Source organism: Xyrauchen texanus, chromosome 47, assembly GCF_025860055.1.
Source record: "Xyrauchen texanus isolate HMW12.3.18 chromosome 47, RBS_HiC_50CHRs, whole genome shotgun sequence".
In the NCBI taxonomy this organism is placed as follows: domain Eukaryota; kingdom Metazoa; phylum Chordata; class Actinopteri; order Cypriniformes; family Catostomidae; genus Xyrauchen; species Xyrauchen texanus.
The window spans coordinates 9,548,064-9,574,329 of NC_068322.1; the positions used below are offsets into that span (position 1 = coordinate 9,548,064).

The window sequence follows — 26,266 nt, forward strand, 5'->3', positions numbered from 1 at the left end:
ATCTCTGCTGTATCTCACACACTGTTCTGTACACAGGATGTTCCTCAGACTTCCGTTAGACCCCCTTCCTTGCAGTGCTTTCATTGTGATGGGCTGACTGAGAATAACTTGGAAAATAAACTTTTTTGACCGAGAATATCTCTGTTGTTTTTGTTTGAGAGCAATATACTGCAGGGGGGGGTCAATGTTAACTGGTCAACGTCTGCTCCTCTTGTTCATTGAAAAACTCCTCAGGGCAAATAGTTTAAATGTTCATCTTTGTTCTGCTCTTCTCTTGTTGAACTTCGATACTTGGTTCATCAGTATTTTCTCTCTCACAGCCTCAGCTTATTCCATGCACAGAACTCCTTCCCGAAGTTGACCTCACCGGTGTGACCACACTTGGACCTCATGCACAAAGAGCTACAGACAGGTCTGTTTACTTGCTGTGGACATGAGGCTATGCCTCAATGGTATTTTTTTTTTTATTAAAAGTGTTGCAGTACAGTGTATATACAGTGAATGCAATGGAGAGCTTCACATAAAACATATACTGTAGTATAAAATTGAGTGTGACATTTTCAGATGGGCTTATAATAACAATTACATGCTTAATGATGCTTCGCTTCTTAAATGTAGCTTTGGTTGAGGTTAACTGAATATTCTATTTTGTGTAATACATATTTTCGTATTGTTTGCAATTTTTGTTTGAGATCAAAAAATAATTGGTGGACTCCCCATTAAAAACCCTCCTCAAATGGATACAGACTTCAGCAGAATGACATTTGAGTGTTTCAAATATATGTATTTGTCTATATTTTTTGGTGTGATAGATCATTTTGCTTTTTTTAGTGTCTCTGTGGTACAGCAGCCTGAAAGCCCTCGTTTGGCAAGCTGTAATGAGGTAGGTACTTAAGTTTTTTTTGTCTAGTGATTGTTCTTAGAAAGATATTTTTTCAATGTTTTGTCCATGGAATGATCCAAAAAACACTTTAGACTGCAGTACAGTCCATTGACGAGACTGTACTTCAATCCCTCACAGCCTCATTGTCATTCCCATTAAAAATCAGAGATGGTGCTAGCATATGGCAGGTGCTTTTATCATTTAATATTCAGATTTGACTATCCATAATTATGTTTTGAATAGTCAAAACTCAAATTTCAGATATCTGTTGTGCATTTTTGACTAGAGATAATTAACATTTAAGATATCTGCAATGAAACTTTGACCAGTCATTTGTTTCCATAGGATTGCAGAAGTTTTTCCCTAGTAGAAATTGTAATTACAGATATCTACAATTGATGTATTATTACATCTAGTACAAATTATAATTTAAGATGTATCTAATTTAGTTGTTACTAGTAATAAAATCCATTGTAGATATCTGTAATTGAATTATGTCTAGTCATAATTACAGATATCTACAATTCTGCATCTTTAAAGATATCCTAATTAAATGTTTTTATCTGTGAAATAGGGCTGAAACGATTAGTCGACGTTATCAACAACATCGACAATTAAAATTTGTCAACAAAATTTTTTGTTGTCGAATAGTCGTTTGATCTCATTTAATGTAACATGAGATCACTTTAAACTCTAATGATGAGAGCAGCACTGCAGCTCGCACCTGACTGAGGAGAGGATGAATTACACAGATTATAGTCCAGATGCACTAAACTTTCCAAACCGCTTCAGGTGATGTAGATCTGAAAGTATGAGGGAATTCTAATGCAAAAATACAAAAGTAAATCCAGAAGCACTCTCATTGTGGAATAAGCAAAGCCAGAGCTGCCACTCCGCTTAAGCAAAACTTGCATGTCGAGCATCTTTAAAGGAAACACCTCACCGTTACATCTAAATGCAGTTATATTTAATGCGTTATAGTTTTATTAAAGGTCAAATAATACGGAAGCAGATCATGTAAATAACTACAAACTCTGAAACTGGCATTTCTCCATGATGGCTCGTGACTTATTGAATCATAATATGTCACTGTGCATTTCTTATCGTGAAGAAAATTGGCAATGCGCAGCTTTATTAACAAGAGATTTCGTTTTTTTGTGAGTTAAAGATGGATTGAAGTGAACAGAAAGGTGAGAGGGGTAGTCTTCACCCCATTATACACTGCAACAAAATATGTTTTGATTTGTTTGTTTTGGCTTGTTTTCCAATAGAAATATTTTAAACTCTTAAAACAATGTAATTTTTTTTTTGGCAGATATACTGCAGAAGAAAAAATTGTTATCTGAGAATGTTGAATATAATATTGAAAATAAAGATATTTTAAAATATAAAACAATTATTTAAAAAAGTTGCATTCACTTGAGAAGCAGCATATAAGTTATTTAGACACATTCAAGATCTGTTCTCTTAAAGCATAAGTATATTTAGTCTTTACTGCACTCACAGAAGTATAACCAAGAGAAAAAATACACGTATATTTAAGATACATTCTCTTAAAGCATGTCTAAATATCTTGTATGTTGCTTCTCGATTAAATGTATCTTGTTTTAAAGATTTGTAGACTATTTTGAATGGAAACCCAGACAGAAACACTTGATAACAATAGTATTATTTGCAGCGAATTTCTTTACTGAATTAAACTTAATTCAACTTTAAAAATTATTTTTTCCACCTTTATTTCAGTGAATGTCTTTTAGAGGTTATTTTTAAAAGATTATTTTGTCCTCTTTATTGTTAGTAAGTACATTTAATACAGCCTTTTAAGTCGGGACACAAGCTGAATAATCGGTTAAAAGCTAATGATTAATCATTGCAATAATAGTCGAATAATCATTAGATTAATCGATTATCAAAATAATAGATAGTTATAGCCCTACTCTGAAACTAAGATATGACTAGGCAAAATATATATATTTATATTGAATCTAATTCAATATAAATTTGCATTGGATTTATGACTAGTCTGTATTTAATATGAGATATCTTTTGAATTATTACTTTTCAGTGTATTTATTTATTACTATAATGTATTTATGGATATCTCAAATTGATTACTTACCAGTAATATCTTTATTTGGTGATATCTGCAATTATATCTCCAAATATTTTAATATCTGGGAAGAATTCTAAAAGAGATTTCTTAAATCAACATTCTTACTTGTGAAAATTCCTTAACCAATATCTAAAATGCTTATGCAAATTCCCTCTCTACAATCCTCGGAAATGTTTGCCGTCCGCCATTTTGTCTGATAAAGAATTGATCTTTTAATGTTAGTCTTGCAGGTTTGGTTTATTTTAAACAGAATTTTGCAATTAAAAAATAAATAATCCAATAACAAGTTAACAATGATGATGGAGCATTTGTATCAGCCATCATTCCCAAATAAACTCAAATAAAATCAGAAAGGACCTCTACATTAGCTCAAAGGTCAATTGCACATTGCATGTCTACAGTGGGCATGTAATTATTAGAAACTAACTTTATTGATCCATGTCTCATCTACTACTTCTCCACAGTACTTCTCTGTGTTGCTGTCACACACTGCCATCAATTGGGCTATAACGGTATTGGCAAATAGTACACAAGCAAGTTTAATATACTAATTAAATAAATGTATTTAATTGTTCGTACTATTAATTAATATAGGTTATGTATTAATTCAGAATACAGAAGTTATAGTAACTAGGAAATTCACAGCCACTTAATATCAGTTATGACCGATTATTTAAATTGTTGAAAGAGGCTTTTCTATACATAGAGTACATTGCCTAGTCGTATCTTAGTTTCAGATATCAAAAAATTTAATTAGGATATCTTCAAAGATGCAGAATTTTTGATATCTGTAATTATGACTAGGTAAAACCAGATAAGTTATGACTAGACATAATTCAATAACAGATATCGACAATTGATTTTATAACAAGTAACAACTTATTTAGAGAGAACTTAAATTATCATTTTTGTATTAAGAGATATCTGTAATAATTTCTACTAGGGAAAAACTCTTGAAAAACTGCTGAAAATAGTTTTCAATGAAATCCTATTGAAACAAATGACTGGTCAAAGTTTCATTGTCGATATCTTAAATGTTAATTATCACTAGTCAGAAATTCTCAACAGATATCTGAAATTTTATTTTTGAATATTCAAAACATAATTATGGAAATCAAATCTGAATATTAAATGATAAAAGCGCCTGCCATAAAGACATCTAGGTCTGTAGATTCTTAACCGTTCTATTGGCATGTTTCTTGGAGAATTAAATATTCAGCTCTCTGGCACCCTCTGTTGTTGAAAAATGTCCTTGCAAGCAATAATGTCACAAGAATCGTGACCGCATTTCACAACCGAATGATAAACCGTGATCAATGGCAAATAATTAGTTGGTCAAATTAGTTTAACAGGAGCCTAACAAAAATAAATATTTTAAACAAAACATCCACATGGCTGCATTCAGCTGTAAATGATCATGACTGCTTACAGTCTGATGTAAAATGGTACATATGCGAATGCGTGTTTGATCTATTGATTGTCTCATTTGTTTTAACTGGATTTTAAGTTATTAGAGAGATTATTTTAAGATATTGTTTTTTGTATGAACAAAGATTTTTTACCAGTTGGTTGTAATTTTTTTTTTTTAGGATGAAATTAGTAAAAATGGAGGCTCGCCAAATTTCTCCCCCTCTCAGCCCTCCTCGGGAGGGGGTGAGAGTTTTGGCACAAAAAAAATGCGCTCCTCTTTTGGACGTGGCTTTTTCAAGATTAGAGGAAACAAGACAAGCAGCACCCCTAACCTAGGTGAGTTAAGCCAAACACTACCTGTAACTCTTGGGCTTGCATTTATTTAGTACGCACATGTTAATGCCTTGCGAACTTAAATAACAGATTTTTTGTTTTGTCTAACTTGCTAAAGTGACGTGAGTCTTGAAATCATCATGTAGAAATTTCTTTTGATGATGATTATGAACAAATCAGAAATTATTTGCATCATATGAAATAATTTTCCAGCCAGCAAAAGTGTTTATAAAGCTTAAAGCCATCATGGAGTTACACCATGACTGTACATTTACATTAGGAAAATGTCATTTACATTTTTAATATTTAAATTATTTGTTGTAATTTTATTTTTAGAAAGTAATGTTTTAATACAAAATAGGTATTTTTAGCACGTAAAGTGTGTTAACAATATAAAAAGATTAAAATAACAAAACTTACACACACATATACAGTACATATATACCAATGTTTTTATTTTGTAATTATTATTATTTTTTTATTGGGTAGTGGGGCCAGTGACATTTGTTATGGGGCAAGGGCGAGCAAAAAATCTGAACTAAGGGGAAATGATACAGCTTATTATTAATGGATTGTATATTTACAGTTGAGGGGGAACAGAAGGGGACTGAGCACTTGGACTTAGCCGGCGCACCACCCAGGAAGCCAAAGGTGTTAGACACACTCTCCCCTGAAGGGAAGAAAAAATCAAAGGGGATAATGAAGTTCTTTGGAAGGTCTTTTCTGTCTTTAACCTCCGTTTCTGGCCATGTTTATGTTCTATGTAACTGTAACCAAGAATAATCTTGTTGCGCATGTGTATAATTCCTCCTCCAGGATGAAAAGAAGTCAGTCCACCTCCTCTGATCTGGATGATTTTCCAGAGTCAGAGTTTAAAAGGGGTGGAGTTCGATCTACAGCTGGACCCAGACTGGGCTGGTCACGTGACCTGCAGCGGAGCAACAAGTAGGTATTTTTTTACTGTCGTTTGTTTGTTTTGAGGCAGTTTAATATTTGATATTGTTATTATATTTCTCAGTGAGCTGGAAAGCCCCTTTGCACACTGGAATAAACAGCAGGTATGCGAGTGGCTGCAGGAACAGGGGCTGGGGTTGTATATAAACCAGGTGCAGCAATGGATCCGCTCCGGACAGACCTTATTGAAGGCATCGCAGCATGACTTGGAAAAGGTCTCCTGTAAAGCCCCACATTTTCATATTAGTCAAACAGATCAAATTTTTTCAAATGGACTACTTCTACTTGCTATATGATATTCCTCTTTGCACCTCAGGAATTGGGCATCAGGCATCCTTTACACAGAAAGAAACTACAACTGGCTCTTCAGGCGCTGGGATCAGAGGAGGAAGATGCCATGGGTAAACTGGACTACAACTGGGTTACCAGTAAGTGACACAAATCAGCCACCTTTTAACTTTTGAGATTAAAGGGTCATTATACTGAAAAATCAAATGTTACTTGATCTTTAGTGATAGGAGTTCAATGTACTATGATAATATACTGTAATGTTACAGAAGTCAAATCATCCAAAAATACAATTTATTAGAACTAAGCTGCATAATTGGCTCATTCCAAACCTCATAATTACTAATGTAAGTCAGATGAATATATATGGCTGCTCAAATTTATACATTGTCTGAAAGTTTAAACAAATTTTAAAAGTTTAATGGTTATACAAAAATGATAGTATGGACCACAAGCTAACTAGCTAAATAGTGTGTCTGACCATTTATTTGATGGCCAGACTATCTGTCACATAGTCACCCAGTCACATTGTGTCTGATAGATAGATTTGTTTACATTTGAATTTATGATCTTAAATAGTCTTGGCCCGTTTGAACATTCTGTCAATACAAGTCTACTGGATGTTTGATCGTCCTCTGTGCAAAAACTCAGTTAGAAAAGATATAAGTCAGAACAGTCTGACACAGGTCTGTGCCAAGGATTGTGGATGTACAGTACTTTCCGGATGGAAAGTTCTAGGAAGAGTTACAGTTGATTATTTCGGTCTTTCAGGGATTTTGAAAATATCCTAAACCATGTCTAGAATAATAGTGTGCTGGCTTTCTCAAGTCAACATAATAAGGAAGTAGGATTAATATTACTCCAAAATGTATTGGATTTGACCTTAAGCCAGACAGTAAATGTTTGAATTCAGTCAAGTGCTGTTTTTCATTTTACATGCAAAGAGGCTTATAAATGCATGTAGAAGTCTTAAAGGCACAGTAGCAAGAAATGGCCTGTTTTAGGTCATAATTTAGGTTGCTGTTAAATTGTTTTTATAACCCATTGTTTCAACTATTTAAAACTGTTTTTTATTATTCCATTATTGATGCATATACATGATCTTTACAAAATCATCTATTATAATTATTGATGTTTTGGTGCAAGGCCTCATAAAACAAAAAACAGATTTGGTAATGCATAATGGTGTTTCAAAGAGCATAGATACAATGCCTAGTCAGAATTTTTTTGTTGTTGTTGTTATTTTGTAATATATTTCTAATTATTTCAAAGGATGGCTGGATGACATTGGTCTGCCTCAGTATAAGTCTCAGTTTGATGAGGGTCGAGTGGATGGGCGTATGCTTCATTTTATGACTGTGGTAAGTGTTATTCGAGTCAAATAAAATTTTTGCATAAAATTCAGGTTGATTTACTCAACATATCATACTTTAGGATGACTTGCTGGGTCTGAAAGTGGGCAGTGTGCTCCACCACCTCAGTATTAAGAGGGCCATCCAATTGCTTCGTATCAACCACTTCGACCCCAACTGTCTCCACCGCAGACCGACAGAGGTAGTACAATCTGCCATGCCACCAACACACACTTTGCCCTAATAGTTTAGAGTATGACTTTTACATATTTCTGTATTACATTTCCTCTGATTAGAATTACGTCACACCGGCAGAAATCTGTCAATGGACCAATCACAGAGTGATGGAGTGGCTTCGCTCTGTGGATCTGGCAGAGTACGCACCCAACCTGAGAGGAAGTGGAGTCCACGGAGGTCTAATGGTACATCTAAATAAAAATTTTACAAAGTGGGACAGAAACGTATATGGGAGTATATAAGCATGTTCGTGCATGATCATCATTCTGTGCTTTCTTTCACTCACAGGTTTTAGAGCCTCGTTTCAATGTTGAGTCCATGGCCTTGCTTCTCAACATCCCGCCAAATAAGACACTGTTGAGGCGTCACCTTGCGACCCATTTCCATCTTCTGATTGGTTCAGAGGCACAGAGACTGAAGCAGGAGTATCTTGAAAATCCAGATTACGCTGTCCTCACAGCCACAGCCAAAGTTAAGGTGTGTAGCAGCTCTCAAAGCTGCATCTTTGTCTATTAGCATCACTTGTATAGCTCAATAACAGTGTGTTGATGCCCTCCTGCTTTTAGCCAAGGCATCTGTCATTCGGAGGATTCGGGACTTTGAGGCGGAAACGGCAGGAGGAGTTAGAGGAGTACGTTTGCCCCATGGATGTGCAGATGCCCCAGAGCAGCAGTTTCCAAGGCCTTAGCATATATAAGGACAGCTTGGATCAGCTGGAGCAGGTAAAGGCAACTCCATGAAACATGTCAGTGCAGCTAAAATAGCTTATAGTAGAAAACTATTTTGTTTCAGCCTTCTCTGCTTCTACAGTAAATTAATTTATATAATTTTGTTCAACAATGATGTCATCGTGCAGATGGAGGACTCAGAGGGCACAGTGCGACAGATTGGCGCCTTCTCAGAGGGAATCAACAACCTGACTGTAAGTCACTATAATCAGATGCTGTCTGAAAATATTTAAAATGTTTGCTGTTCCTGAAGTTTCAAGTTCTGTCTCCGGTGTTCTCCAGAGCATGCTAAAAGAGGATGCATTCTTCAGGGAAGTATCCTCACGTCCACCTGAAGCCAGTGCCACAGATGAAAACTAAAATGTTTAAACCTGTCAGTCATCACATAAGCCTTTAGCTGTGAAGTATCCCAATTAGTTTTAAGCCTCCAGTGAGCTTGAGAGCCAGGCAATAAGCTTGACTCAGTGATTCAACTGGCTCTTCAACTAGTTTATACTTCAGTTTTACACACTCAATCCCAACACACAATAGAATATTATGTTGATGAAATGTTATTTTGAAATGTCTATTTAGGATCTGTAGGATATACTGTAATTCAGTGTTTGAGTGTTTTCACCAAGCTAAAACCAAAGACTACACATGACAAAGGCCAATTCAAAACTTAATTTGCTTTTGAATGATCAGACATATTTTTATTCAGTTTTTTTTTTAATACTCTTGACTTTTGTGATATTTGTGCATGTTTTGAATCTTTTTCAGTTATGTTTACATAATGTTTATTGAATGGGGAAAATTGTTAATTTTGCCTGCAAACTATTGATATTGTTATTCTATAACCATATCAGTGAAACCATGTACTGTGTACTGTTTTATGAATTTATACGTCGCTTTTTTTTTTAAAGATGCATATTAATTTGGTCTCAATTTGAGTCAATTGACTGTTGATGGCCACTTTTTTCATAAGGCAAGCAGGATATCTTGGAAATTTCTCTTAAAAGATCATCAGCACTTCAAAAATCTCAATCCCAAGGTGCTCTGGGATTGTTGCTTGAGATTCTGAGATTTAAACAGCACAATATGTCATGCTTTAAAATCTGGGCTGGAAAATGGAAGGTTGTAGGCTCAATATTGTAATTTTACATTTTTAGCAAAAGAGTTGCAGTTTCATTTATTTTGTGGCTTGTTAATAAATTAGAATATATTTTCACCTGCTTTGTTCAACAGTTTACTAACAGTATTCCAAAATATGAGTTTCAGAATGACGTATGAGAGGGGCTTTATACCAGGAGCGCGAGGAAACACAGATCAATTACGAACAGGTCATAAATACGTACTGTGAATGGTAAACAAACATACCGTTCATCATATATAAACCTACCTCCCCGGAAGGGGAGAGTGATCGCATTAGTGCGGAATCAAAATGTGGATGGGCAGCAAACAAACCCGCCAACAGCCAGAAAACACTCCAAACCTCACTCTCTGATAATGACGTGTAACAGCCAAGAAAAAGTGCAGTTACTCAATGACAATTCCTGGTGGAAGAAGGCAATCTATATATTCTCACTCCCCAACACTAATAAGCCATTGGGAGGAACAAACAATGCTGGCTGACTGATTAATCATCAGGGAGGGGAGGTGGAGTTACCAATTACCCTGCGCTAAAACAAATGAGGTGAGAACAAAGATGTGTAACAGCAAAACAAACAGGTCTGTAAGTACTGAAATTGGCTGCCATAGCTGGGCCACTAATAAAAACCAAGATGTAAATTAAGCAGACAGGAGCACAAAATGAATGTCTGTCCTACTTGGGTCAGTAAGACATTGGGCACATGCCTCTCATGTGTTTATAAGAAAATAAACAAAACAAAATATTTTTTTATTTAATTATCCACACCATTCAGTCCATCAACATTATTCCTTTTGTTTCAAAATCTGACCTCATGCTGAAATCATGGATTTGAACCCAGGTCCCCCACATTGTCATTACACACCCATGTGTATGATCTAACTGGGAGGGTAGTGTGGAGACTTCCATGACCAGATTTTCATCACTACAGCAAATGGCTATCCACATGTCTCTGAACTCTGCTTTGACTGGCTGAGTTTACGGTCCAAATACATCAATTCTTCTAAAGATTCTAGATATATAAACACAAATCATTTAACATAATTTAGATATTCAGAAATTAACTTTGCCTTAATTGAATCATGCATTAAATTAAAGGTGCACTAAGTTTTTGCTAATTAAAGACATTTTACACAAACACATGAATAGCATTTTTTAGAAATATGTTGAAAATGATGTATAGTCACATTTGATGAAGACTCCAGACATATCAGAAAGCCAATAAAAGTGGTTTAATTGTACATTGAGTGGGTCAATGTACATACAGGTATACAGTACACTACTGTACTACCATCCCAGATGCTCCACTCAACCTCTAGAGAAGAGCTGGAAGTTTATGAGGCGAATAAGTACAGATGAAATGAAGCCAGAGTACTTTAGCACCTGTAGACGACAACATTTTAAATATTATTCGCTTCTCATTTATTTGGAAAAGAAAACAAATGTGCCTTTATCTGTAGCACACTCATTTTCTGCTTTAATACTGACTAAAGAGTCTCTGGGAATATACCTTTAAAGAATGAAAACAGACATATCCTTTAAAATCTTACATTTCAATGTCTCAATAGAACTAAAAATGTATACTTGAACTTTTTTTTTTTTTATTAAATATTTTATTATACCTCTATTTAAGAGGCAGAGGCTGTTAATGGTGTCCAGTCCTGTTATGGTCACTCCTGTGTGTTTAACACCTGTGAGAATCACCCAGATCATACTGACAGGAACATTAAGCCTAACAGTGTCCTAACCTACAGTACAGTTCAGTCTGTCTGTATTCTATCATCTAGAAAAGTGGCTTCAGACTTTCTTGTAAAGATTACACTCTTAAGAAAAAGGTCAGTCACGGGACTGACTGTACTGATTTTAGATTGCCTCAAATCCCCTAATCTTGAACTCATGGTCTACAAAGACTACGAGAAGCTGAATGATGCCAATAGAGCTTTATAGACCTCAACCACACCAGCCTGCTCAAAGATGGAGTAACTGTGCAGTCTCTAGAGCACAATATCACCATTACAGTGGAGGTTTGGACAGAAATGTAATTATGGATAATGAAAGAATCTCTCAAAGACCACACATTAAAACAGTGGTATTGGATGAACTTAATCAAATGGATGTATGATGATTACATAGCTTCCATCTTACTGGTTTGTCTGAGAAACCAAAGCTCATGAAGACGAGACTCAATGACACTGTTAAATCACTAGTTCAGAGTGAACAAACACATCAACTGAGCAACTGCTACAAAATTAGTATCCAAAGCATAAGCTTGCTAAGTGTCCAGTCAATGTCTGTAAATTATTCTCCAATTGCAAAATAGTTTATTGCTGCCTGACTGTAATGCAGGAACAGTTTTATATCTGCAATAGAATTTGAACTGTTCTGGTGTTAGTTATTCTGTGGAAGTAGGAAACACATGAATCAAACTTCAGCATCCCACAACATCAACTGACTCTAGTAAACAATCATTAATACAGAAGTCTATTATTTATAGCGAGATTACATCAAAATGACAATTTCTAACTATGCTTCTTTGTAACATGAATTTAAATAAAGTATGTATGTTACAAACATACTGACAGGGGGCCCCCCCACACACATTTTTGCTTAGGGCCCCAAAAATGCTAGGACCAGCACTGTTAGAAATACAGTTTGAATATGCAGAAAGATACTTACAGGTGAGTCACACTGATTCCTGCACTTGATCGCAGTGTCTCGGTTGTATTTGCTGATAGGGTGGAATATGTGCCGTTGATAGACATTAGTCGATCATCTGCAGGATTTATACTTGCATGGGTTTAATACAGTCCAAATGTGTTGAGGCGAAATCAGGCGTCATGTCGCCAAATGATCCACAGGCTGGAAGTGAAGCCTGCTTTTGCCAACTAGTGGAGCAGATGGCAAACTGCACTTTGGTTTGATATAATATGAGTTGTTTGTTTAAAAATGGATAGTTCACAATAATTAAAATGTACTCACCCTCAAGCCATCCCAGCTGTACAGTGTATGACTTTTTCTACTGCAGAATACAAATAGAGATTTTTAGAAGAATATCTCAACACTGTTGGTCCTCACAATAAAAGTTAATGTGACCAGAACACTGAATGAACCTTTGTGATATTTGGACCTTCAATCAATCATGTCTGTTGATGCTATGAATTGGTTTTGGATGAAAACAGACCAAACTGTAAGTCCTCTTTCACTCTAAACATTGACCACAGTCTCCTTGGCAATCGTAATTTCAAGCTCGATTACTCTTCCTATAGCGGAATTGATGTTTCAAGTGCACGTGACATTTTGTCGCTAGCTTTAGCATGTATAGCCAACCTCAGTTCAACACTTGTATCTTAAACAACAAACATTCACACAGCATGAGGTGATGGTAAAGCATTAAACTCACATTTTTATGGTGCTGTCTCCACTGAAGTTTTGCTAGCTGCTACATTCTCCATTATATACAACTGTTTTGGCAGACCAGCAGCGCAGCCAGGTAACGTCGCCCCTTCCGCTCTGCACAGCAAGATGCGTGTGCTGAGTGCATGAAGTGTCCAACATTCCACACTGTTTTGATGGTTAAAAATGTGCATCATCCAGGTACATAAAGAACACCTTTTTTTTGTGAGACTTGTGTCTCTGCGGAACAAAAATGTTGTTTTTTTTAAATCAGTGGCCGTTTCAAACCGTGATGGGCGTTTTTAACAGTTTAACACTATTTGCCTACTACATTGAGATTCCCAGCTTTCATTGGATATTTCAGAAACACCCATCCTGGTTTGGAAATGCCAGCTTATTACTACATTGAGATTCCCTACTTTTGTTGGATAGTTGAAAAACACCTATCCCAGTTTGAAAATGCCCACAGATTGAGACCTATACTACTTTTTTGCTGCATTTTCAGTTAGCATACTACTCGCACTACTTACACTACAAAATGGCATAAAATAGTGCAGAAGTGTGTGGTTTGGGATGCACCAATACACATCTGGGATGACATTAGTGTGAGTAAATGATGATTTACATTACATTTTTTTGGAGATCAATCCCTTTAATTCCAAAAACCTAGCCTCGATTAAGTTTTTTATTTTTTTCCCCAAGTTTAAAGTGTGTAAACTGATTAATTCTGTGACCACTATAGTTCCCTGCAGGTCCAGAAAAAAAAGCATATCAGATCTCTCTTGTGGTCATTAAGCGAACCCTCATTAATTAATAAACACCATATTTATAAGAGGTGGCCAGTTGTTTGTAAGAGGATACAAATTTTATTTGAATATTAATATATATGTATATATATATATATATTATTTTAAATCCTTTGATATTGGCAGGTCCCAACCAGAAGAGCAACAATAAGAGTAAATAAGAGTAAATGACTCAAACAGCTCTCCACTTACTGGGTAAAACAGCTGAACTAGAAGTCACATAGTTTTAGAATTGCAAGAATGGACAGGTGGTCGAAAAGAAGATAGTCCCACCTCTAACTCACGCTATTGGTGTGCAAGAAACCTGCAAGAAAATGTAGCTTCACTAGTTTTATCAGCAAGACCATCTAGTTCAACCAACTTAATTTTAATCTGCAAGATCACCTGGTTCAACAAGTTTAACCAGCTAACACTTCCAGCAAGAACTTAGGGTGAGGGAACCAGCATCTCTAGAAAGACCATGCTAACCAATGTTGCTGTGTCAGGCTGATGATGTTCAAGCAAAGCTATGTTGAAAGTGCCACAGTGTTTGCTATTTGGGGTAATCAGTCTGCAAATGGTTTACTTATAATTGTTTCTGCATATTAATATGGGATAGGAGAAATGTTTTTTTATTGTTATTATACAATTACTAACTTCACCTCTAAGTAATTTTTCAAGTGTCTTAAAAGCCTCCTTGTCCTGTAGATTATTGAAAAATGTTCCCTTTCACTCCTTTTTTCTGAAAGTCACACCGTGACTTTGATCACACTGTGATCTAATATGCCTTGGAATAGAATCGTTGTTCGAAACAATTAAATGCGCATTGTACAGGATATTTGTCCCCAGCATCCCACTACAACAGCTGTCTATTTGATTAGTGCCAGTGCTCGAATCCCAGTGGGACTTTTCACGTGTGTTCAAAAGATTAAGAATTATTAGCGGATTAACTTCATTAAGTGCTGCAGATGAAGCCACCATTATGGTGATTACTGTTTTAACTTGCATTTATCGTTCAGCTGGTGCAAAATTGTTTCAATAAAACATGTTTGCACTGTGATGAAAGAACAGAGTTGATGGGTTGGATGAGTTGACTTACTAGGAGAAATATCTGTTATTCTGTTCATGGTGTAATTATGTATGCAACATAATGTCCAGCTTGCAATGCAACATGAATAACATGCAACATGTTTTGTAATGTTCAGAGTTATCTTTTAGAAAATTAGATTGTTGATTTGTCACCATTGTTGCAATGTCTGTGGATTTCACATCATGGCATTTGATTAGCAATCTAAAAGTATTCAAAAAGGTCAAATTTGCCAAAGTGTGACATCAGGATCTGCCCTAATAGTAATTCATCGTTCACAATGTGATGGAAAACAGTATATTCTGCTTATTAGCATTCATTTCAAGGTCATAAGGTATACTTTGCTCTGTTCCCTCATCAAAGAGCTAATATTCTCGTGACATTTTGCTGTGGCTGAAAGAAGTTATTTTAAACACGGAGGTTAAAGTGCCAAAACAAAGAGAACACCAATCACCATAATTGTGACTTTAAAGGAATCAAACAGGGCTGCGTTTCTTAAAAGCATGGTAAACCAAGGCACCAATGGTCTCTACGATGAACTTCAGTTTGCATGCTATTGGAAAAAACAGCCTTGAACAGTCTCAATACAGTGCTGGGCGGATATTCCTTTTGGATGCTTTCACTTAAAGGACTAAATTTGTCATAGTTGACAGCAAATAGTGCATGTTTACAATGACATCAGTAACAGACACGATATTTGCATGGTGCTGCATCGATAATTCTGATTAATCTTAAAGGTTTACATTAAGAGTTGTTTTTTTTAGTCAACATTTTGACTCCCCTCTGCTTTTTATTGTGGTATAAAGCAAAATAAACTTTTATGTTCAGGATTTAGTTTAAAGTCAGAAGCTTAAGACTCTTATTTATCATTGTATATGTGCAATTTAGATTATTTATTTAATTTAAGTGCAATTTACAAGTTATTCAGAATATGACACAAGCATAATTTTTGTATGAGAGCTGCTAGTACAGAAGCTCTGTATGATTTTTGACTCAGCAAAATGTTTATTTTTTTGTCTGATTTGACTTGCCACATTGCTTCCATTTGTTGTATTAATAAACGTTATTGGAAGTAAATTCATTATGAATCATTACAAATATTTTGCTTTAAAAGTACAAAGCAGTCAGTGAGAAAAAAAATTCTGCATTGAAAAAAGATGCATCAAGATGCATCGATAATCGTTTTATCATCGAATCGCAGCTGTCGGACTCGTAATCGAAAGGTGTCTAGAGATTCCCACCCCTTATCAATATGCACGTTTGAATTTTTATGCGATCAACCAGAATGTGACGTTTGTACGCACCGGATCAACTCAAAACAAGCGTACACCGAGATGACTTAAGAGAAAATATGATTTTATTATCAGACACATTCCTTGAACATGTTAGGTTGGCATTCCCCACTGAATTTTATCCTGACTTTTGAAAAACGTATTGCCATATAGGCCTATTGGCTGCCATGTCGATGGAAAAACTAATCATGCATATTGTTTTCCTGTTATTGATTATTTATTTTAAAATGACGTGAAGACCTACTTTCTAAATATCTGTTTGTTTACAATGTTGTTTTGACATGAGTGTTGTACAGTAGCTAGCATGACCTGTAATCATAGTTCGAATTACAGGGGGTACTGGGGGGTACTATACCCCCCAATGAAGTCCCAGTACCCCCCAAAGGGACAGAAATATCAGTTTTGGGGGGGTCAGATAATTTTTCTGATATTGTGAAAAAATATATTTACGGTTACAATATAAGTCAACTCATATTTTCACTGTAGGAACATTTTAATGTAAAGCGATTTCAGACACCCCTATAGTGGACCGTGCCATTTTTAACCACCGTGGCGGCTAGAAGCAATTGAGATAGAGAACGGTTTGCTGCTGACGTGCATGGATAATTGTAAGTTGCTAGCTGACGTCTAGCTTGTTGATTTTACAACCTTCATTTATTAACGTGTTTTGTTCTTTCATAGCTCATGTCACGTCTTCATACATTGAATTACCGGCTACTTACCTGTAGGGATGGGACGATTACCGGTTTCACTATAAACCACTATAAAATGTATTGACTACATATGGTTACACGTTGGCCTTGTTGACATGCCCTGCTTTTAACCTTTAGTGACACATCTTACTGGAAACAACAACAGTTTACTTTGCTCACCCAACAACAAAACGAGTCATCGCCCATATTTCTGCTTGCATCATCTGATTGTGGAGAACTATGTTGTGGTTTTCTCTCGTCAGGTATGTTTCCACTCAAAAATAATTTCTCTTGACCTTTTTTATGCTCAAAGCGCACATAACAAAACAGTTGGAATGTAAGGGCTGGCATATTGAGGTAAACTCATAACAATGTTACCGTGAATAAGACCCTCGGTCATTGTCCATATTAAAACAGAACATGTAAAGAATAACCTCCATGTGTTGACTGAGCAAATATAAATGTCCTTAAAGGAATAGTTCACCCAAAAATTACAATTCTCACATCATTTACTCACTCACTTTGAAGGAAAATCTTCATTTGAGCTCAACAGAAGAAAGTCATGTACATGCACAGCTCTGTAGGTCCATACAATGCAAATGAATCGGTACCAAAAAGTTGAAGCTCAATAAAGCAAAAAAGGTAGCATAATAGTAATCCATACGATATGAAAGGTGTACGTGAGAAACAGATCAATATTGCAGTTGCTTTTTACTATAAATATCCTCCCTGGCCAGTAGGTGGCATTATGCATGAAGAATTTGAATCGCCAAAAACAAAAGAAGAAAAAAGTGAAAGTGGAGATTTATAGTAAAAAAGGACTTAAATGTTGATCTGTCTCTCACCCACACCTATTATATAACTTTTTTTATCCCTTTTCTACCAATTTGGAATACCCAGTTCCCACTACTTAGTAGGTCCTCGTGGTGGCGAGGCTACTCACCTCAATCCGTGAGGCGCATGACACCACGGAGACTCACAGCATGTGGAGGCTCATGCTATTCTCCGCGATCCATGCACAATTTACCACTCACCCCAAAAAGAGTGAGAACCACTAATCGTGACCACGAGGAGATTACCCCATGTGGCTATACCCTCCCTAGCAACCGGACCAATTTGATTGCTTAAGAAACCTGGCTGGAAGGAGCAGTACCCCCCAATTATGGTGGGGTAATTCGCACTCTGCCTGTAATGTCTCTTAATGCGTGGCTTATTTGTATGGAATGCATAACATAGCAGTAGAGAAAGTGGCTGTGTGGAAATATTAACACAAAATTAATGCAAAAGTAACGTAATGCTTTACTTTCATAAAGTCACTTTTAAATTAAGTTTTTTAAGGAGTTATGCAATATTATAATGAGTTACTTTTAAAAGTAACGTTGCCCAACACTGATTATTAATATAAAAAATGACAAGCCATATGGATCCAACATGGTTTGCAAAAAGTAGGTAACAAGCAGACTCGTCCTTTGGATCTTTCATGACAGCTTGAATTATGGTCTGCACTTACGGTTTAACCTTAACCTTTTCAAAGTGCTTTACACTGTGACTCATTCACACATTCACGCACACATTCACACACCAATGACGGGAGAGCTGTCATGCAAGGCGCTAGCCTACCAGTAGATAAAAAAGAAAAAGATAGGAATTGATTGTTGCTCTTCCTATCTTCCTTAACATGACGACGTAACATCAGTGACATCACTAAGTTAATCTGCCTAGAATGGAAGTCCGCCAAAAAACGACTATTTAAACAACTAAACATTTCAAATAGTCCACAAGTTTTCACAGTAGAATTAATGTAATAGCTTTTTGAAAAATTATAAGCTTCATATTTCTACCTTTACACCTTCAAATAAATTGCCCCATTCACTTCCATTATAAGTTCAGCACTGTAAACTCGATTTGTACTTTTTTTTAAAAGAAAAGCTGGGTCAGTTTTTTTTTGTGGCAATCAACATTCCGCCACAAATTCTGTTGATTGAGCAAAAATTGTAACAAACTCTAAATATTATTTTAAAGGCACACTCAATATTAAAATGAAAAAAAAAAAAAAAGCTAATTCAGTTTACTTTTAAGTATACAAAACATGAATGATTTTACACCTCTGATTTCATATGTTTTGCAGTAATAGCTTCACAACCAGTCATTGTGCCGTTGTGATTTAATGTGCTGAGTACGTCATTTTCCCCAGTGTCCGATATTAAAATCAGTGCGACACACTTTGCAAAAGGCGTGGGCATTGTCGATATGGCTTCGAGATATGAAATTAAATTATTCCGTCCAGCTGTTTTTAAATATATAAATATATATTGCCAGAGCACCACCTGAGTCTTCCTCTCCCATCTACCAGTGATGCTTCATTCAACTTCCCGCGTCTACTACCTGCGCAGATATCAACAGCGCAACTGGGTTGTAGGTTGCAGGTTGAGGTCAGGGGCGTAGCACCAAATTTTGGGCCCTGGGTACAAACCATCTTGCTGGGCCCCGTACCAAATATGTATGTATAGAAAACTGACTTCTAAGGGGCCCCCCCTGCCTCGGGCCCTGGGTACTCGGTACCCTTTACCCCCCCAGTCCGACGCCCCTGGTTGAGGTCACAAATGGTTTGAAATTTGTGTGATGTGTCGATTGTGTGAGTAGGATGCGTTTCATACAAGATCTGGCAACTGGACAACCTTGGAATGATATTTTGATGTGATTATTCATATAATGAGGTTTGAGAAATAACGAAACGGGAGGGGGGCAGGAGATGGGTGTGAAATGAGACTCCCGGGAAAAACGGGAGCGTTGACCGGTATGGCCACACCACAAGTTTGCAGTCTATCTTGGCCAGTGTTGGGTAAAATACCTTAAAAAGTAATTCATTACTAACTACTAATTACATCTTCTACAGTGTAATTAGATTACTGTGCTATTTAATCTGTCTGAAAAGTAATTGCATTACTTATTACTAATTATTTTCTAAAACCCTTATCAACCTCGACCAGATGAAACATACAAGGATAGACATGAAATTGTTCTTTTATTTCTTTCATATACATTTTTATAAAATCAAATAAATATTCATGAACTGGCCAAATAATTTAACGGGCTAGTTTTACATTAGACGTTACATATTATGTAAAATTCACTATTGTTTTATATAACTGTTCTATAATCTAAACAGTATATAACGCAATTATATCAGAAGTAACTGTAATTAAATTACTGAACAATTAAGAGTAATCCCTTACTTTACATTTTCAATGAAAAATTAATTTGATTACAGTAAGTAATTACTTTGTAATGCATTACACCCAACACTGATCTTGGCCTGCAAATATAACACATAAATATACATATATGGCTGTTTGACACTCCATACTGATTGATAAAACTGATTAAAATTGTGTTTAAAATGAATCATTAATCAAAATTAATCATATCATTATTAACCATATTAATCAGTATCAAATGAATGCTAGTTCTACCATTTATGAAAGGATCCCATTTCCTGTTGTTCTGTCATCCACAAGTATTGACAAGTTTAACCTAGGAATTCTGAATAATTAATTTTTCATTTTTTTTTTCATATAAAAGTCAGCTTATAAATAAAATAAAAGGGCTTATCAACTTTATCTCTAACCAAAACCTTTTTACATGTACAGGACAGTATACAAAGTTAATCATTACACTCTCAATGAAATTACATGAAAAGCTCTATACTAATCATTTAAGGTATCAGTCAGTCAAACAAACAAACAAATAAACAAACAATCAGAGCTTACAGCTTATCACAGAAATTTTAATGATGACGCAACACGGTGGTCAATCATGGTCATTTCTATTGGCTGTACATTAATGCATGTCATTAAACAACTGCACTGTAGCAAAAGTGTAACATTCTTGTTTTGATTGTTAAACTCAACCACATCCCTTATATTTACACCAAGTTCTATAGATATTTCTCTATATTATCTTTTGTACAATGTACAATGTTTCAATTAAGTGAAATAATAAGTGCCAACAAATTCTGTTAGACTCTGATCCAGTCAAAGCATGCAGGTTTTGTCTAATAGAGATGTCAGAAGGTGTGCATTAGTGGAGATTGGAAAAACAGCCAGAAGCAGATAAAGCTGAAGCCAGGAAACACTGAGCAAGTCACTTTCTATGTGAGGAGGTGTACAGCTTTTATATACCCATTGACTCTACATTTGGCCCTAGTGAATTATTTTCAAAGAGGTCAGAGGCTACATTGATAACTGTTCATGCTTTGCTGACTAATAAAGGTCAGACAAGAGAGCAGTAACCTTACATGGTACATATTGGCACGGAAATATTTGTGCCAAGTATTGCTTTTGCAAACCCACAAATCATTGTAGGGTAAACTGTAGACATTGCAAGTAATCAGGTCCAATCTTCAAAATGACGATGACAGGATTTGTTTTAGTTTGTCAAAGCAATGACATTTTGCAAACACAAGGACATGTGCAATTACATTATGACTTTTTTAAATCCCTGATACACAAACTAGCAGACAAGGATTTCATAATAAATGTACTTCATAAGAAAATAAAGTAACTATACTACGTCTTTTAAAATAAATCTTCACAGTTTTAAATTATTTGCATCATTATATTGTTATATCCATAGTTAGCTACATACCAATAAACTATGCATTTAAATTTATATTTAACCTAATTAACCAACCTTTTCATTTTACATGAGGAGTTGGATGTTCATGACCATTAAAGATATTTTGTTGCTCTACTGAACATAAAATATAAATCATACAATAACTCTCTAATCAAAACTGGACTCTTGGACAGCACTACCAGCACAATGTGCTAAGGTGCAGACACTTTTTATAAATAGTTAATAGTATGGATATTATTAAAAAATATATCTTCTGGTTTATACTGATAGAGAGAGATTTGTATGATGTCATCTTCAGATATTCTTTGGATAAAATGTTTGATCATTGAAAATCTGTTACTTTGGGTTCAGCATTGTTAAAAATCCTCTGCTAGTAACACCATACCTCCAGTACAGTTTCTAACATCCTGAAGGGTATAGATGAACACAGGAAAACCAGAACATGCATTTTGGCAGATAAACTAAAATAGCCTCTTTTTTTCTTTTTGTTTCTATTCTTTTTTGTGGAGCTGGCTTCAAATTTTCACATTTAACAAAAGCAGGATACCGGGAATACCGGGAATATGTACATTGGGCCACAAAAGTAGTGACCAGTGCAATAGCATCTTTCATAACACACTATTAGACAGACTTGCAAGCAACAAAGACAAAGTCCTGTGAGTAATTTCATCAGACTAAATCATATTTTGCATCCACAGAAGGTAAATTAGCTCTCAAAACAGGTAAACTAACATTATAGAGTATTGATTTAGTTTTCTACATAAGATTGACACAGGCTGCGGAGGACCCATGCAGATTATTGACACAGATTGTTAATTACACGACCTCAAGGCAAGGATGAACTGCTCAGTTTTGAGTGTAATACAGTGGTAGTTTTGAGGGCCAATAAAACTGGTGGGCTGAAACGAATGGGGACACTTAGCTCAAAACTAATGCAATGGTGGAGAACAAGGAGATAATGAAAAATCTCAACAGCAAAAAAAAAGAAGTCTACTATTGGTTGGGTCATTTATGTTGGATCAGTGTACAAAAGACAACTGTAGATGTATCCTTCATGTGCAACTCTGATTGTTAGCAAATCACTACTTCATAAAATCGCAAAGCATTTAGATCAAACACAAGTGCTTGAATTTAAATAGCTGGCGTATTGTTGTTCACATAGATACCAAAAATTGTAGTAGCTGGATGTCAATATTAAGTATATAAAACCTTGATTTTTAAACTCTACACCTAAGGGATGTTTCCCAAGGAGCTTTGTCCAACTATAACACAAGTGGCTTAGCAAACGTAATGGCAGTTTATAACAACATGCATTATTTGCCTTACATTTCAAGAAATTTGTCACTTGGAGATAAGGTTACACAAATTCAGGATTCAAAAGGCAGGCTATGTAAATCAGAATGGAGAGTAATATTACCATGTTTTAAAAAATATGTCCACAGTAAAGCTCAGTGCACAGCGGGTAGCATGACAACCGTTTCCAATAGACAGTGTCCACCAAACAATGAAGCAGACCCTTTGGCAAGCATGACCGAGGCAGTGACGACATCATTTGGTCAGGTGTGATTAGCTTGTCACAACGTTGCTAGGATGTTTAAAGAATGTCCCATAATGTAGCCCTTGGAATGGTATGAGTTCAGCAGGCTGACATTTCTGCAATGTTGTGGAGATGTTAGCCTGTGGAATAAAAATCAATCTCTTGGTCCTACATCCATCCCATTAGGCAGGTGCTAACCGTGTTGGCTATGACGTTTTAAATGTCTCCAACTAGTTTTCAGATAGTGGTACACAATTATGGGGCTCTCAGTGAAAGCAAAGTAAGAGCTGGTGTGATCTTGCATGAATTTGGTGAAAGTGTCAAACAATCGAGCCCTTGGAGGCAGAGAGATGGATGGAGCGGATCCGCAAGGCAAGGGTTCTCTCGAGATCACGAAGGACGTCATAAGCCGGTCCTGGACCAGGACTCTCTGCAGGAACCTCATATAGAAGATGCTTAAAGTTTTCCAGCTCGATCAGGAGCACCATGTTCTTCAGGAAATAGCCCTCAATGAAGGCTGCCAGCTCCAAGGCTCCAAGGAACTAAAATGTGTGGGATATTATGAAAATGTGAGACTTGATGTTCCTAAATATAAGCGCTTTCCACACTACGCTAAACCCTGCCAGTCAATTTTAACCCAGGGTTTAGCAACATTTCATACTTGTAATTTTGGAAGGAGGTTAGCACTGCTTTTAACACTGGATTATGAAGCCCTGCTACAGTAATAATTAATGCAGAACAGTGAGTGAATTATCAACAGAAAACCAATCATAAACCTCATTACATATTCAGAGTGTCTATTTGCACCCCGATGTAAATAGCATCTGCCACACAGGACAGCTATTTGCACCCCAATACAATTGCTGTAGTGGTTTGGGGTGTAAAGACGGTGAGTGAATGTGTACTGTTGTCCTAGCAACTGCGTTAAGCGTGTTTTATCCCATTCCTTTTCCCATCTGATTTCCTAATTCCACACTTAATATTTCCTTTCATACTAATTTTGATCTATAATTATAATAGTATTAATGTTAATTTCATCACAGTGATTTGGTCATGGTGAATGTCGAGGAGTGCAGAGAGGGGTTTGATCCGGAGGCGGGGTCTGTTCCCGCTCTCGTTCCCGTGGCTCGGTATCAATTGTGTGGAAATTGCATCACTGTATTACTAATATTGTAGTAACCATATTTTTTGGTAGAAACCATAGTTTTAATGAAATTTACCATGGTGTTGTTGGTACAGTATTATGGTGGTAATATAGTAACCATGGCTAATGTTGTGGTTACTGTAAATATAAAAAAAAATACTATGTTGAAACCATGGTTACTGTAGTAAAACCAAGGTTATTTTTAATAAGGTAAAGTTAAGGTTAGGTCTAGGGGTAGAGGTTGATATAGTGTGTCTGTGGGACTCTAAATAAACACAAACACACTGCAGTGATACACATTCTGTGTATTAGTATTTAAATATGGGTGCAAATAGTATCTGACACTATTTGCAATGGCCTGTAAATAACATATACCATTATTTGCACTGGGGTGCAAATAGCATCTGCCTTAAATATTTGTGCATTTTGTAGCCACAGTACCAATCACAGAATTATTTTTATGTGCTGAGTTTAGTTTAAGCGTCTGAGGGAAGCGGTGATGGCAAACACGTTAAGTGGAGTGATTAAGCAGGTTTTCACACTAGTACTTTTGGTGCGCACCCGAGTTCGAATGACGTCAAAGTTTGGTTCGTTTGGGTGATGTGAACACTGTTTTCGCACCCACAAACCGCACCCGAGTCCACTTGCAAAGGTGGTCTGGGGTACAGTTCATGCAAACTCCGGTGCGGTTCGCTGCTAATATGAATGCATCGTACCAAATCGCAGAAGTGAACCCTTAATTATGACGTATAATTTGCGTCTTTGCAGGCACCCAATTGCAATTGGGTTAATTTAAATTACGAATTTAAAATTTTAAATTACAAAATTCGAAACATGAATTATGTTCATACAATTGTCTGTTTCTGTGACAGCTGAAGGGCATGTAGCCCCTAAGAAGTCATTATAAGTGAGAAACGGGTGCTGCTGAGTGTGACAATGAACAAGGAGGACATAGACATTATTTTGAAATAGTATTATTAATATATTATATATTAATATAATATAATAGTATAATATATATATATTATTAATAGTATTATTATTTACTTAAAAGTAATAAGTAATCTTATTACTTTTCAAAGAACTTATCAGCCAAGTAATATACCATTTTAGAGAAGTAATTAGTACTTTGTAGTGGATTACCTTTTTAAGAACTATGCAAAAAGATAGTTAACTCCCAAAAAGTGACTATTCAGAATAAATCACTCAACCAGGGTAGAACAGTGTGAAACAAGGAATCAGATAATCCAGGATTACATTAGTCCAGGGTTAACTATTTAAAGTGTGAAAAGCCCAGTAGAGTAACATACGTTATAAGTATGTGAATGGAAAAACATCTGGTTGCTTCAACACTGATGAATATCAGCAGCATTCATTATTGAACTTTCTTCTGAGCATTAAGTGTACCTTGGCATGTTTGTATATGTCCACACAGGTGTCGGTAGTGATGTTCTTGGAGCAGATTATTTCACAGTGTCTTTGGAGACATTCAAGCTGGAAGAACTTGGCTGCAGACAAGAGCTTTGAAGCAGAGGGACCATCAATCAAAGCTAAGCACATCAAGCTTTATAACACTCAAAAGCAATCAATTAATTAAAAAAAAATCATAAATGTTGATCATTAACAACTCTGCTGCAGTGCTATGCACAAAGGGTCTCCCATCCAGTAAAGATGGTGATCCATGAGTGATGAGATTTATCAGACTAATTAGAGACTGGCCACTTTGGGTAGGAGTAAGGAGGAAAGAGGCAGGATTACGCAAGACAAACTTTAACAGATTTCACCCAAAAATGACTAATAGAAATTGCCCAAATACACACATATAAAGGAAGGAGGAGAACCTATTTCATACCTCCATAATTTCAGTGTTCCTGATGTGCAGAGTCTCTGTGCCACCACAGTAGAGGTACTGCATTACCAGCTGAAGCACATAGCACACACAGTTCTCAGGAAATTTTAGCAGAACTTCTATGAGTAATTTTAAGACAGGTGAGTTTTGCATTAATCACAAATTCTGTCATTAAGCCAAATCGGGCAGACAGAGATGGGAATTAGGTTAAGGTGGTTTGTCAGTGATGCTGGCAGAAGTTTGAAGGGGTTTTGTGTGAGTCACTGGATTCAAACCTGAAAAATGTTGTACTTGACATGACTGATCTCTATGCAAGTGTTTTCAGCTGCTGGTCTGTTAGAAAGCAGAGACTTAAACCTGATGGGTAGAAAGAGAGAAAGAGAAACGGCATGAACATCTTCTAAAAGCCATATTATAAGGGCAAA

At 36.0% G+C, this 26,266-nt stretch overlaps 2 protein-coding genes across 3 annotated transcripts in view; one reads left to right on the plus strand and one right to left on the minus strand.

Moving 5' to 3' along the window:
- The window catches only part of LOC127639187 (liprin-beta-1-like), a 28,498-nt gene extending 19,183 nt beyond the window's left edge, over positions 1-9,315 (plus strand). The window contains exons 12-25 of the mRNA XM_052121084.1: positions 321-412; positions 832-883; positions 4,586-4,742; positions 5,326-5,455; positions 5,556-5,684; positions 5,758-5,908; positions 6,010-6,121; positions 7,254-7,342; positions 7,416-7,535; positions 7,630-7,755; positions 7,859-8,047; positions 8,137-8,292; positions 8,427-8,492; positions 8,581-9,315. Of these exons, the coding sequence (XP_051977044.1) occupies positions 321-412; positions 832-883; positions 4,586-4,742; positions 5,326-5,455; positions 5,556-5,684; positions 5,758-5,908; positions 6,010-6,121; positions 7,254-7,342; positions 7,416-7,535; positions 7,630-7,755; positions 7,859-8,047; positions 8,137-8,292; positions 8,427-8,492; positions 8,581-8,658 (1,647 nt within the window). The 3' untranslated portion in view covers positions 8,659-9,315. The remainder of the gene's footprint in view (positions 1-320; positions 413-831; positions 884-4,585; positions 4,743-5,325; positions 5,456-5,555; positions 5,685-5,757; positions 5,909-6,009; positions 6,122-7,253; positions 7,343-7,415; positions 7,536-7,629; positions 7,756-7,858; positions 8,048-8,136; positions 8,293-8,426; positions 8,493-8,580) is intronic.
- An 11,144-nt stretch (positions 9,316-20,459) lies between these two features.
- LOC127638744 (ankyrin repeat and BTB/POZ domain-containing protein 3-A-like) overlaps positions 20,460-26,266 on the minus strand; it is a 168,419-nt gene continuing 162,612 nt past the window's right edge. For both annotated transcript variants that reach the window (XM_052120460.1, XM_052120459.1), the window contains 4 exons: positions 26,117-26,198; positions 25,845-25,913; positions 25,400-25,513; positions 20,460-23,390 (listed from right to left, as the gene is read on the minus strand). In XM_052120460.1, coding sequence (XP_051976420.1) covers positions 23,169-23,390; positions 25,400-25,513; positions 25,845-25,913; positions 26,117-26,198 — 487 coding nt within the window. In that variant the 3' untranslated portion in view covers positions 20,460-23,168. The remainder of the gene's footprint in view (positions 23,391-25,399; positions 25,514-25,844; positions 25,914-26,116; positions 26,199-26,266) is intronic.